At 41.1% G+C, this 14524-nt stretch overlaps 1 protein-coding gene across 1 annotated transcript in view; it reads left to right on the top strand.

Annotated features, from left to right (window-relative positions):
* LOC122803758 (lanosterol synthase-like) overlaps positions 1-14524 on the top strand; it is a 792945-nt gene that overhangs the window by 273993 nt on the left and 504428 nt on the right. Inside the window, exon 6 of the mRNA XM_044073448.1 lies at positions 2658-2754. Within this exon, the coding sequence (XP_043929383.1) occupies positions 2658-2754 (97 nt within the window). The remainder of the gene's footprint in view (positions 1-2657; positions 2755-14524) is intronic.

Raw genomic sequence — 14524 nt, 5'->3', positions numbered from 1 at the left:
TCTGGAGGCAGTCAGGGATCATTGAGCTATCCAACCAAAAGCCTGTGAGGCCATCACCTCTGATGCCTGGGTGCTGGGAGTCATATCCAGAGGTTATTACATTCCCTTTTTAGAAGTTCCAAATTGTCACCCAAAATGGCTCCCAGATGTTCCTCCCATTCAAAGACCTTACGCAACAGCTAAGATTCAAAAGCTGTTTATAAATCGAGTCATTCAGGAGGTGCCACCAGACCAGATAGGATCCAGGGTCTATTCCAGGCTCTTTTTAGCTCCAAAGAAAGCAAAGGACATCAGATCAATTTTGGATTTAAGCAAGACCAAATTTCAGATGGTCATGGTGCAGCCTATCTTACCTCTCCTGAAGAAGGATGATTAGATGTGCTAGATAAACCTGAAGGATGCTTACCATCGCATCAAAATAGATTGGTATTCCAGGTGGTTTCTTCACTTCTGGCTGGGGGGGCCAATCATTACCAGTTCAGGGCCCTGCCCTTTGGCCTCATCATAGCCCCCATATGTTTACCAAATACATGGCAGTTGTTGCGGCCTGTCTCCAGCCACACAGCTTTCAGTTTTTTCTGTATTTGGATGATTGGATCCTCACTGCCCCCAAAAGTGCATCATTGATCTCACCAAAGACTCTTTACTCCAGTTCTGTGACAACTTAGGCATCATAGTCAATTATCTAAAATCAGTAAGGTCTAGAATTCATAGGGTGTTAGTTGGACAAAATCCACCAAATTGCCAGGCTTCAGAGCTCCAGAATTTTTGACCTTCGTGCTCAGCCCTTGTCTCTGCTTGAAACTCTGAAACCACAGTCACATGTAGTTATGAATCTTCTGGGTCATATGGCAGTATCAATAGCATTAGTTCCTGTAGCCAGATATCACACGAGGGCTGTACAGAAGTAAATGCCAACAAGGAGTGGTCCAAGGACTGATCCCTGAAGGACTGCACTTGTGAGTGGCCTCTTTATAGATGTGGAGTCCCCAATTCTAACTTTATGGGTGCTGTCTGTGAGCCAGTTGGCTATCCACCTGGTGGCATATAGGTTTGTACCTAACCTTTTTAGTTTGTCAACAATGCCTGAGTGGGGTATTGTGTCAAATGCTTTGGCCAAGTCAAGGTAGGCAGTGTGAGCGATTTTGCCATCATCCATTGCTTTGATGACCTTCTTGAAGAAGTCCACCAGGTTGAGTAGGCATAATCTGCCCTTGACAAAACCAAACTGGGTTGGATCCAGAGTCTGGAGGTTTACTATATCTCTGTTGATCATCTCCATGATAATTTTTTCCATGGCTTTACATTTAAGACTAATGAGACTTATAGGTCTGCAGTTTCCAGGGTCTGTAGATGCACTATCTTTAGGGATGACTCATGCCTTTCTCTATTCATGAGGCACAAAGCTTGTTTGGAGGCTACAGTTAAATAGTAATTCCAGAGGCCCTGATAGGTCATGTTTCATGCTATTTAGAAAGCATCCTATTATATTGTCTTACCCCATTGATACAGTATTTTTGGTCTTCGAGAGAGCATTAAGGACCTGTTCCCTACTGATAGAAGGGGGAGTTATAGTTGATGATATTTCATGAAGGAAGGTTGAGGGAGAGAGAGGAGTAAAGTTGGAGCCAAATTTATCAGCCGGGAGGTTTGCTATATCTTCTGGCTCAGTATAGGTGGTTCCATTTACAGTGAGCTCTGCACACAATTGTGTATTGCCTTTGAGGTTGCAGACATAGCTAAAGAATACTTTGCGGTTGTCCTTGGCCTGGGAGGCCAAACTTACCTCAAATTTGGCTTTGGAAGACTTTATTTGTTCTCTGAGTGCTTTTATCCTGCTGGGTGCTGCATCTCCTAACTTTTGTCATGATTTTCTTCCTCCTGTTATACAGCCAGTTGAGTTTGTGATTCCACCAGGGTGGCTTGTTTTTTCAGTTAGTTCTGTACTTCTTCCTGGTGGGTACAGCTGCCTCTATGCAGCTATTAACATGCTTGTACAGGGTTTGTGTGAACAATTCTGCATAGGCAAAAGTGTTCTCAGGGTTTATGGGGGCTTGAAATTTTGCCAGGTTCTCATTTAATAGCAGGAGGTTAGCCTTAGAATAGTTCCTGAATATTTCAGGTTTAGTTAATAGTCCAGGTTTTAGTTTTACTTCAAAGGAGGGCATTTTGTGGTCTGACCTTACCAGGGAAGGCATTACAGTAGAGGGTGTGCAGCAGTCTCCCATATTAGTGAAGACCAGATCCAGTATGGCTGTACCCCTGGTTGGTGTATTGACTGTCTGGTCCAGGTAGTTTGTGTTTTCAAAATCCAGGAGTCTCTGTGCCTGTGTGTTTTATAGGATTCCCAGTTAATAGTGGGGTAATTATAGTCACCCATGAATATGGTACTGTGTTGGATGGTTAGTGTTTCTAATAAGTTTAAATACACACAGTGGGTTTTCTGGGTCATATAGCTTCCGAGGAAGTGGTATTGAATTTTACCTATGGTGATTTGGACATGGAGCAGCTCAAGTGCATTGTCCTGTTTGACCAGCCTTGTGAAGTATATTTTTGATGTAAATAGAGACACTTACAAGAGTCTTCTTTTTTTTTTTTTTTTTTTTTTTGTAGTGTGACTTGATGGGGAAGTAACACATATGTTGTATTTGCTGTAGGTGGAGCTGTTGGCATCCCTTCTTGGGGTAAATTTTGGTTGGCTGTCCTGAATGTTTACAGCTGGGAAGGGATAAACACACTTTTTCCTGAGATGTGGTATGTAACTCATTATTATTTCATCTTCCTTTTTCAGTTATTTTCCTGTGTTAGAATGAATGCAAACAGAAATGCCTATTGGAAAAATAATAGATATTATTATACAATATTGTAATGATTTAAAAAAATAAATAAATTAGCAACTTTACAGCTTAAAGTATGTCAGACAGGATTATCATAGGCAATCACAAAGTTACATTCCTCTTAAAGGAACACTGTGTCCTTCAGTTTAGTTAACCTTACCTTAAGAATCATTTTATCATTCTGTTAAATCATACATTTTCTTTAGTCTCCATGTGCCTTTGAAATACTTCTCAATTTGTTTTTATTCACAGGTCATGGAGATCCCACCATTGTTTCCTATGTAGAGTATATATTTGTTCCTGCTTGCATGATATAGGCTAGACAGCACATATTCTGTAGTTTTTATCGTTGGTTAACACCCAGAATTTTGCATGTTGCCACTGTGTTTTGCTGAAGTCAATAAGGTACTGTAAATTTTCCAAAAAGATGACTGTTGGGGAGGTATTTGTATAAAGTCATGAATGAGTTATATTGCAGCACTGCATAACAAACAGGTAGTGCCATTTTTGACTTGTGAAGTGACACCTTTATTCATGTGAGTAACCAGAGAATTAAGCACAGTTACCAAAAACTACAGGTAGCTGTCATGTAACTTCCTGTATTTCTGTCCCTTTGAAGTAATTGCTGTTAAGTCACAATGAATGAAAACAGCTAGCAACTTTCATATATAGCAAGAATGTTGGGGGAAGATGTTCATCGTGCATACAGCTGTAGTAATAACAGATGGGTTCTCCTGCCGTCAGGCGGGTCCTCGGTCGGCCGAATTCCAAAATCTAGGTCCGGCGTTGCTTCTTCCCTGACGTCAGTGTGACAGGGGTATAAAGGAACCAGCCAACACCATTTTCTTCAGTCTTTCTTGCCGCGCGGTGCCCGAAGCAGAAGCAGTTCTCCTGAGATTACGAAAATTTGGAAACCGAAGTCTTCTTAAAAGCTAAGTACCCCGTTGGGGAAACTTTTCTTGCCTCAGACCGATGTCAGACAAAGTTAATAATTGTATTTCTTGTGGGAAGCAAATACCGCATAAGGATTTCCATTCCCCCTGTACACCTTGTTTAGGCCCAGACCACGACGTCTCGGTCTGTCGCTTTTGTGCTACATTCAACAAATGCACTATTAAGCGTCGGGCGGAGTTCGCCCAACATTATTTTGGGAAAGCATTTAACTATACTATGTCATCGGATACTCCGACTCCGGTTTTGTCTAAAAAATGCAAAGACAAGGACCGACACACGAGGTCCGCGGCCTCTACTGACACCACGCCAAAGCCGACTACACGTGGTCCGGTTCTCAGCGAGGCGCCTACGCAGCCCCTGACTACCGACGACAGTTCTTTGACGGTGTCTCCTGTGCCCGAGGTCGCAGGCTCCTCGGCCCACACCCCGACTACAGATACCGAAGCCACTCTTGGCGTTGTATCTCAGAATGTGGACAGGTCCACCTCCACTCAAGGTTCATTCAGACCTTCCTCTTCTTTCTCCATCAAGGCCTTCACAAAATCTAAAGCAACCATGCACTCTAAGAGACCAGCTACACAGGGCCCATCTCCAGGCGCCCCATGCCTAAGAAACAGATGCTTAAAATGGCTGAGGATTTAATTACTCTTATCAGAGGTTCTCAGCCCCCACCGGACAAAAGGCCCAGAGTGGAGGAAGATTCCCCCTCCTCTGATCAGGGCTCCATTATTTCAGAGCATTCTGATGATCAGGAACATTCCTACTCCCCTTTTGAAGACTCTGATGCGGAGGAGTCCATCCCTTCTGTCTCCCCCCAGAGGATTACTCATTTGGGGAAACTTTGCATACCTTAAGGGAACATTTCCACTGGGAAGGCCAAGATTATTCAGATTCCAAGAAAAGGCTCAGGGAATTTCTCTTGTTACCCCAGCACAGGCCACTGGTTATACCTCCTGTCTTGGACATCCTAGATGATGTTTACTCGGAGGCATGCCTTAACCCGGACTCTCTACCTCCAGCTCCAGTTAAGCCTGACAGGTACTACAGGGTTCCTGACTCACACCAATTTCTATACAAAAGCCATGCTGCTGACCCAGAAACCATCTCACAGGGCCCCAAAGGAGTTAAGGCCTCCATTGCTAAAAATCCATTACCTTCCGAGAGAGACTCCAGATCCTTAGAAAGGTGGGGAAAAAAGGTATATACCTCGGCTACCTTATCCATGAGGGCCTTAAACTGTCAGTTTCATATGCTAAAATACCAACAGTTTTTGTTATCACAATTGAAAAGTAAAATGTCACAGCCTGAACAACCAGACTTGAAGGAGTTGCAGGATTTGATGCATAGTGCAGAACAAGTGGGTAAGCATACCTTACAATGTGGTTTTGATGCTCTAAAGGCTTCATGTAGAGCTGCTGTTACAGGATCAGTCATACGTAGGCATGCTTGGCTCAAGGAACAAGCCTTGCCTGATCATGTCAAAGCTAAATTACTAGACACCCCTCTTCAAAAGGATGTACTATTTGGTGCTAATGCTGAGGAGGTCTTAAGGAAAATGGAGGAAAAGGCTAAATCAATGCAAACTGTGAAAGAATTTCTTCAGGTACAACCCCCACGTTTTAGTAGAAATTGGCCTTCCAAAAACTGGCCCTTTCCTGCCACGGACAGACCCCAAAGAGGCAGATACAGGCGCCCGAGGGGCAGAGGACAATCCCAAGGATCGTTTAGAGGCAGACAATGGCAAGCTCCTACACAAAGAGGTGGTGAGGATAACTCGCAATCTTTCAGAAAGCAAACCCAATGACTTTCCTCTTTGCATGCTAACCAAGTCTCAAATGGCAGCCCCCTTAGGAGGAAAGCTGGCATTATTTTCAAAAAAATGGCATACTGTCACAAAGGACAAATGGATCCTGGACATTATAGACAGAGGCTACAAATTCCATTTTCACACCCTTCCAAAAATGAGAGGCATGCCAAACCTGCCACACAATCAAAGGGCAGAGGCACAAAGGCAAATTACAGATCTCATAAACATGAAAGCTATTCAAGAGGTACCTACGCACGAACAAGGTCAAGGTTTTTATTGCCAAGGAAGGGAAAAGATTGGAGACCTATTTTGGACCTATCCATCCTAAACACATTTCTACTCGTACCAAAATTCAAGATGCTCACTCTACAGCAACTTCTTCCCATGCTGGGCAAGGAGTCTTGGCTGGTAACATTGGACCTCAAGGAGGCATACCTGCATGTCCCAATCAGACAAAATTGCAGAAGGTACATTAGGTTTCTTGCAGGTTCAACCCATTATCAATTCTCTGCATTGCCCTTTGGCTTATCTACTGCGCCCAGAGTATTCACGAAATGCCTGGCATCAGCAATTGCCTACTGCAGACTTCAAGGGATACAAATATACCCCTATTTGGACGACTGCCTGATCTATGCGGACAGCAAGCACATTCTTCTGAAACATCTGGCTTATGTAATAATGTTGTGGAACTCTCTGGGATACACAGTCAACAAAAAGAAATCAAGGCTAATACCCTCTCGGTAGATAGTTTTCCTGGGTGCCATTTTGGACACAAACACCCAGATGGCCTACCTCACGCCAGAGAAGTAGGGGCAACTAATTCAATACTTCAGAACACTAGCAAATTGCACCAGGCTGACTGCAAGGAAAATCCTGCAGGCTCTGGGATTCATGGCATCTTGCATCTTACTAATCCCATGTGCAAAGCTGCATATGAGAAAACTACAGTGGTACCTGAAAAACATATGGTCTCAACACAGCCATAGTTTGGAAACAGTAATACCACTAATTCCATGTCTGCAAAAGGAATTTCTGTGGTGGGCTCAAGCATGCCAAACAAACACAGGTCTTCCATTCAGCAAGCCTCAAGCAAATCAGGTCATCACAACAGACGCCTCGGACTACGCCTGGGGGGCGCACATGACAGACCGGTGCATTCAGGGCAAATGGTCCCAAAAAGAAAAGCACCTTCACATCAATCAAAAAGAAATGCTAGCAGTAATAAATGCTATTATAGCTTTCAAGGACCTTCTGCAACCAGGTCAGCTAATGATAAGAACGGACAACACCACAGTTATATGGTACATAAACAAACAGGGAGGAACCCATTCATACCCCCTATGCAGACTGGCCATGTCACTTTGGAACATGGCCATGGACTTACAAATGGAACTACAAGCACAGTACTTGCCAGGCAAGGAAAACACGCTGGCAGACAACCTAAGCAGGAATATGACAGATCCACACGAATGGAAATTGCATCCAAAAGTTTTTGCAGAAATAATCCAAGAATGGGAAAGGCCAGACGTAGATCTCTTTGCCTCCCACAAAAATCATCAATTGACAAAATTCTGCTCAAGGATCTTTCATCCAAAGGCCTGGAGAGTGGACGCTCTCTCTTTCAGTTGGACATCAATGACAGTTTATGCCTTCCCACCTCTTCCTCTGCTGCCCAAAGTTCTATTGAAAACCAGAGCAGACAGACCAAAGATGATTCTCATTGCTCCGGACTGCCAAGGCAACAGTGGTACCCTCTCCTGAGGAGCCTGACGCATTCGCCACCATGGACCCTGCCTCTAATGCCTCTTCTTCTGACTCAGCACAGCTTCAAAACTCTTCACAGCCAGCTAAAAACACTCAATCTAGCCACATGGAAGATTTCCTAGCATCACAGCAGGCCCTACTCTCCAAGGAGGTGCAGGATGTCATTTTGGAGGCCAGAAGGCCATCAACTAGAAAAGCTTACTCCGCAAAATGGAAACGTTTTTGTGTCTGGAATGAGAAAAAGGGCCAGGATCCTGGAAAATTAAATTTACCTCAAATACTACAATATTTGGCTGAACTGCTAAGCAGTGGACTTTCTTTCTCCTCCATCAAAATCCATGCCTCAGCCATTTCTGCAGAATACAACACTGATCCACCTCTATTCTCTCACCCTCTCTTAAGACAGTTTCTCAGGGGGGCTAAGAATTTAAGACCTCCAAGGAAACAACCAATACCTGCTTGGGATCTTAATTTCATTCTGGAAAAACTGATCTTGCCTCCCTTCGAGCCAGCTGCGTCATCAGATTTGCAATATTTGTCCTGGAAAACAGCTTTCCTTCTGGCTATCACCTCAGCTCGTAGAGTTTCAGAACTACAGGCTCTCATGGCTGTCCAGCCTTTTATCATCTTCCATCAGGACAGAGTTTCCTTACGAACCAACCCGTCGTTTATGCCTAAAGTGGTATCCAAGGTAGCTTTAAATCAGGCCATACATTTACCTACTTTTTAATCCTAATCCTCAAAACAAAGGGGAAAGATTGCTACATTCCTTGGACATCCACAGACAACTGCGTTATTATTTGGACAGAACAAAGCCTTTCAGGAAATCAGAACAGCTCTTTGTGGCCTATGCGGTAGGAGCTCAAGGAAAGCCAATCTCCAACCAGACAATCTCAAAATGGATAGCCCACTGCATACACTTCTGCTATTCCTTTCATGGCAAAACTGTACCTACAGGCATTAGATCTCATTCCACCAGGGCCACAGCCACCTCTGCAGCCTTCCTCAGAGGAGTTCCTACCAAGGATATTTTGGAAGCAGCCACTTGGAGTTCTGTGCATATCTTCTCCAAGCACTACAACCTACCTTTATACTTCAAATCTAGAGCAGGGTTTGCCACTGCAGTCTTGCAGGGCATTTTGGCTCCTCCTAGTTCCACCTAGTGCCTACCACCCCTTTCTTAGCTTTGGGATTCTATCCATCTGTTATGACTGCAGCTGTATGCACGATGAACATAGTACAGTTTTGTACCTACCATAAATGTAGATGTTCGAGTGCTAATACAGCTGCAGTCCAGGTTTCCCTCCCTCCTTCCCCTCTTGGGACAGGCCTATAGGCTAACACATCCTCATACAATCTGATTGGGGTATTCATTTATGTTGTATTTGCTTGCAATTACTGTATTTTGATTATATTACACTGCATTATTACACAAGTTTATGTATTGCCTTCCTTCTGGGGGCACCTGATATCTGGGCAAGAAAAACAGAAGAAAATGGCGTTGGCTGGTTCCTTTATACCCCTGTTGCACTGACGTCAGGGAAGAAGCAACGGCAACCGACGCCGGACCTAGACTTTGGAATTCGGCTGACCGAGGACCCGCCTGACGGCAGGAGAACCCATCTGTTATGACTGCAGCTGTATTAGCACTCGAACATCTACATTTATGGTAGGTACAAAACTGTACTGTCAGGGCATTTTTTTGAGGACTGCATCTTTGAACTTTTAATAAAATAATAAAATACTATTCTTTTCATCCTGTATGTAAGAAACTTTAAATTGACCATGAAATACTTTTACCTCTTTGCAGTAAACACGTGACAAAGTAATTTAGTTACAATAATAATGAAAGAATGAAAAAAAAAATCATGCCTTGGCTAATTGACACTGTAGGGACTTAAACTGCATTTTGGGAGGAGGGCAAAGTTTGTAAAATTATGGCTGTAGAGCGATTTTGATGCATTAGGAGTGCATAAAAAATATCATGAAGTGATGCACAGTATATGTATGTTTAAGCTTTAGGGTGAAGTTTTTTAGCATTTGAGATGGCAGCTGGTTAAAAGTAGTTGTCCATTCTGGGTTTGTTTTTATGTTATAAAAAAGTTGTGTATAATCTGCTAAATAAAAATGCTTTCCTTATTCAGAAAAAAATTACATTTAGTGTACATCACAGCGCTTGATATGACTTAACATAAATGGGCAAGATGAAACATTTGTGTGAAACAGGTAAAAAAAAAAAGTGACCTAGTCTAAACTCTGCAGAAGATGCCTGGCCATACTTGAGAATGCAAGTAATACTTGTGTGTCTTCCACATACAGTATATTCTTGCATATTTACTTTACTGAGAAAATGAGGATCCATGAAGAAGACCTTTTTAATTATGTATGAGGCTGCCATATTTTAGATTGTCATCTGTATTTCCTGCAGATGTTTTGTTTCATTGTGTAGTTTTCAGGTTAGGAGTATTCTCAGTTATTTGAAGGAAGGCCATCCAAGTGTGCTGATTTCACAGAGTTGTGTTGAAATCAAACTATTGTTTTGTCTCTTCAGTGCTGGGAAACTTGAAATAGACACTGGTAGTGCAGTTCTACATAGATAGAAGAAACATCACTCTTTGAGAGGTGATAATCCTCAGAGACTAGGGTGCAGCAGTTGATGTTGTCATCCACAGAGGTGGAACAAAGAGTACAGTGATGATTTTCAGCAGAATATTTGAGCCCAGACAAAAGTGTACTTGCATTTTAATAGCAAGACTTGAAGCTGTTAAAAGGGGAAGAGGATCAGTTTAATGAGGCATACTCTAATTCCGACTGGATTACTAGAAACAATTCAGTCTCTGTACCTGATTAAATAATTGATTTTGAGCAAAAATATAACCATATGTTCAAATGTGTGCTCCCTGATGAAACAAGTGTTTTATGCTGTTCGATACCACATGTTAGACATGAACGATAGGTAATAAACATTAGCAGTCTATACAGAACTGAGTTTCTTCAGTGAAGTCAGCCATAATGTGCATTTTTGGGGGGAAAGGATCAGTGATGGCAGTGAACAATAAGTCAAGACATGGTATATTTAACAGAACAGAGCAGACATGAAGAAGCAAGTTAAGCTTGCAAAATAGCGTGGTGAAACCATTATTACCAGGCACAAATCCACTAGATAAGCATGAAAGAAGATCCAGAAGTGCTGATTGCTTAAGCAGTCATCACTGGGTTAAATACAATCCAAACTGAAATGAACAAGTTATAATAGCCGAGGAAGAAGAAACATCAGAAGATATACAGGAATGCAGCATGTTTTTGCAACAGAAATGACTTTAGATGCAGAGAATTTTATGGTAAATTCTTTTGAATCAGCTGTGAGTGACACCACACACACAAAGCCTGTGTACAGAAATGGTTAAATAATTATATTGGCTAACTAAGTCTGAGGGAGTTGAATAACATATTAAAGACACATATGCACAATAATAGAGTTTTCAGGTTTGGAGATAGAAAGCAATTATGTTCCACCAGAAGAATGAAACATACCAGCAAAAGATAGGACTACGGAAATGCAATACCAAAACAGATACAGCTGCAGTTTAGATGACCTTGCTGCCAGGTAACTCATCCTTGAAAAGGGCCGGGACAGACGTTTATGGAACATGACAAAGCTGTGATATTTAAAGTGACTTTTGAATTCACCATTATTGTATTAACATTCTAAAAACATTAAAAAGAGATTTTTTTTTTTTGTGAAAACAAAGTCCTCACTGTTTCAGAGAACATGGCTACAGAAGAGGAGCAGAAAGTTTTAAAGAAGCTGCATCTTCAAGATTACAAGAACTGTTTAGGCGTTCAGCAAATAAGAATTGTGTGTGTATTACAGTCCTGAAACAAGATTGTTGACAATTATGAAACTGACAAAAGTGTAGCAGACGACCCAAACACCTGTTCTGGCTTGTCCCTGGCCTTTGAGTGCAGTAAGACATTTGCTATGAATTTACTTAAGCTTAAACCTGGCACATGGTACCTCCACTGCACTGATCAGTTCATACAATTCAGTACAAGAAGCATTATATACACAAATAAGCACTTGAAAATTATAAATAACACAGTCTACCTCAAAAATATTAATATCAGTGTCAGAGAATTTTGGAGAATTTAATAATAATGTAAGTCGAACTTTTATAGTGAAACTGCTGCATATAGCCCTAAAACAGATGGCTGTTCATGACACAAATACTTAACAGAAATAATAGAATACATAATAATAAAAAAAGTAGTGGATAACTGGGAAACAGCACTAGTTTTATGGTCTGTTGTTAGAATATTGGGTACAAGGTTTGTAGATGTAGTCCATGGTAGGTTGTATTTAGTCAAAATACAAATCTTTCTTCTGCTGTAGTTTGCTAGCCTCTTCCAGAGTAGGTAATCTATCAGATGCATGGCAGTGAGAGAACAATCTCAGCAATGCATACATTAAGGAGAGCATTCAGTGAGATTGAATGCCCAAGACAAAATGTGGATAGCACAGTGGAAACATCCTTATTCTACAAATGAAAAGTCTGAAACAGGAAATAAAATGTACTATAAGAGAGCTGAATATGCAGAGTAGAAAAGGACCTGGAGTCATGAGTGTCCACAATGGAGCTGTGGTATTTGTGAGGGAGGGTGGTGTATCTGTATGGTTACATCATTCCAGACTTTGTAATGTCAGGGCTGAAGCTGAGGGCCTACATGCTAATAAAAATGTCAGTGTTGATGAAAGAGACTTGCTGAAAATAATACACAGTAATTATGACAATGGGAATGAGGATAAGACTGTGAATTCTGGAGTGAAGAAAGAAGAGACTTTTACTGACAGAATTAAGCAGACACATGCTAGAGCAAAGTGCTTTTTAAAGTGCATTTACTGTGCCAGAGGTTTTTTTTTCAATGCTTTTTTGCATTTTTCTTTTCTAGAGAAGGTGGGAAATTGTGTTTCTGATTGCCTGTGTATATTGATTGTAGCTTTTCTACTGTATTGCATAGCAGGACCTGCTGCTCTGTTTGCAGGGCTACTTTGTGCTACATTTTTTACACACTCTGCTGCTGAATTGACCAGTGTAGCCAAGTTTGATCTCACTAGCAGTCCCAAAGACCTCACAGAAATGTTGTTCTTTACTTAATCTATGTCCATCTGTGACCATTTAAAGTGCATTTACTGCTAATCAGTTAATACTGTTTGCTTTACCAGAGTTTGCTTCATCTGGGACACTTTTTTCTTCTAGTGAGATTAGGGAATTTGCTGGTGTTCCTAGCATTTTGGCTGCTCCAGGCTTAATCTACAGTTGGCTTCCTGAATACATGTAATTTGTTAATGTAGCTTATACATTTTTGGTTGGGCTTTGTGCTGCATATGCTTGCTACACATTGCTAATGGAACTGACTATTTCTAACTAGAATTAACCATTTTACCAGTCCCAGAGATGTCAGGGAAGTTTTTTTATTTAATCCAAGTCCATTTGTGATCTTTTAAAGTACATTTACATCTAATCTGTTAATGCTGTTTATTGCATCAGTGTTTTATTTGTTTAGGAACTTTTGGACCTTTTTTCTAGTGAGAGTAGAAAACATAATGGTGTTCTGGGCATTTTGTTTGCTCCAGGCTTAATTTATAACTGTCTTTCTGAAAGTCTCTGACTTTCAAATATAGCTTTTAAATTGTCCTGCATAGAAAGACCCTCTGCCCTATTTGACTGTTATGTTCTGTGCAGCATTTCCTTCCAGTGCAGTGCTACTGGATTGACTTGTTTTAACCAGATCTGACCTAGCTGCAATATGTGCATCAGAGGGATATGTTGCACTGTAAAGATAGTTGATATCTTTGTAACTGTTTATAGCATTACTTGCATTCGTTGTAGTCCCTTGCCTAGTTTGCACAGTTGCTAAAGGTTGTGACTGGTAGTGCACCGTGGCTCTAAATTGCTGTTTTTATAGTAACTCCTTCTTGCTCCCAGCTTGGTTGTACTGGCTTGTGCATTGATATTTGTTTATAAAAAAAAAAAAGTGTTGTCTGCAGCTTATTGGCCAACATTTTTGTTGGTTCTTTGCTGCTCCCAGATCAGTTCATAGTCTTCATCAACAGTTATTGATAATCTGCATTCTCCTTTGTACTTGGGGTAGTATTTACCAGCAACTACATTTGACTGCATGTCAGGATATGGCAAGTTAGTCTGATAAATCCTTGAGGTAATCACAGTGTTGCACCCAAGCCTATTGACTATTTAAAACCTGTATTTTGTGGTATCATAGAAGCAGTCAATGTGTTGTACCCAAGGCATTAATTCTTTGAAGCCAGTCTCTTCATTCTTTTAGTGACCATTGAGCCTTGAAAGGGCGTGGTGTGTTGCATTTAATCCAGTTTCCATTTGGACTATTGATAGCATCTGAGCCTTTTAGTCTATAGTATATTGTGTACACTTTTTCCTTCTTGTTCAGCCCTTGCTCTATTGATTATTATACATATTTAGTGTGTTGTTATTGTTGTAATATTGGTACTGTGTACTGCTTTTGGATCTTACTGTGTTTAATTTATACTATTTCATCAGCCTTCTTACTATTGAGGTTCAATAAACTCATTGCCTTACTGGCATATGGGTAGAAGTGCTATGCTGCCATTCCCCTGGTAGACTGGCAAAGCTCAAAACTCCTCCCACTGCCTGTCTGTGAGGTGAAAGAACCAGTCACCTGCCAGGACAAGGATAGCCCTCAGATAAGAAACTCCTTTTGGCTTTTATTTCCTCCCAGTGCCTTTTCTGTCAGTACTTGAATGTAATATTCTGCTACTTTTTTTTAAAACAAGAAACATCCTTATTAAATTATCACTTATGACAAAGGCACTCATGCATGTATACAAATGAAAACAAACATACTGACATATTTTTAGTTGCAAGCATTATACATCACTAATAATCTAGCCAGTCATTGTCAGTCAAACATTACAAAGCTTATTCAATTCCTGGCTTCCCTTAAATCTCATTCCTCCTCTAAAACATTATTTTCCCACAGTTCCCATTTTGTCTAAGTAATTTGCTCCTAACCTTTTCTAAATATTTCACTTCCATTGTTTTATCTCTGCTACTGTATTTACAACTTCTAATACAGTTGGTTTGGACTTTGATTTCCATTTTCT

The sequence above is a fragment of the Protopterus annectens genome, chromosome 6.part0, assembly GCF_019279795.1.
Source record: "Protopterus annectens isolate FY-2018-M chromosome 6.part0, PAN1.0, whole genome shotgun sequence".
NCBI lineage: Eukaryota > Metazoa > Chordata > Ceratodontiformes > Protopteridae > Protopterus > Protopterus annectens.
The sequence above is the reverse complement of the archived record's forward strand: the minus strand, read 5'-3'. Positions and strand labels throughout refer to the sequence as shown.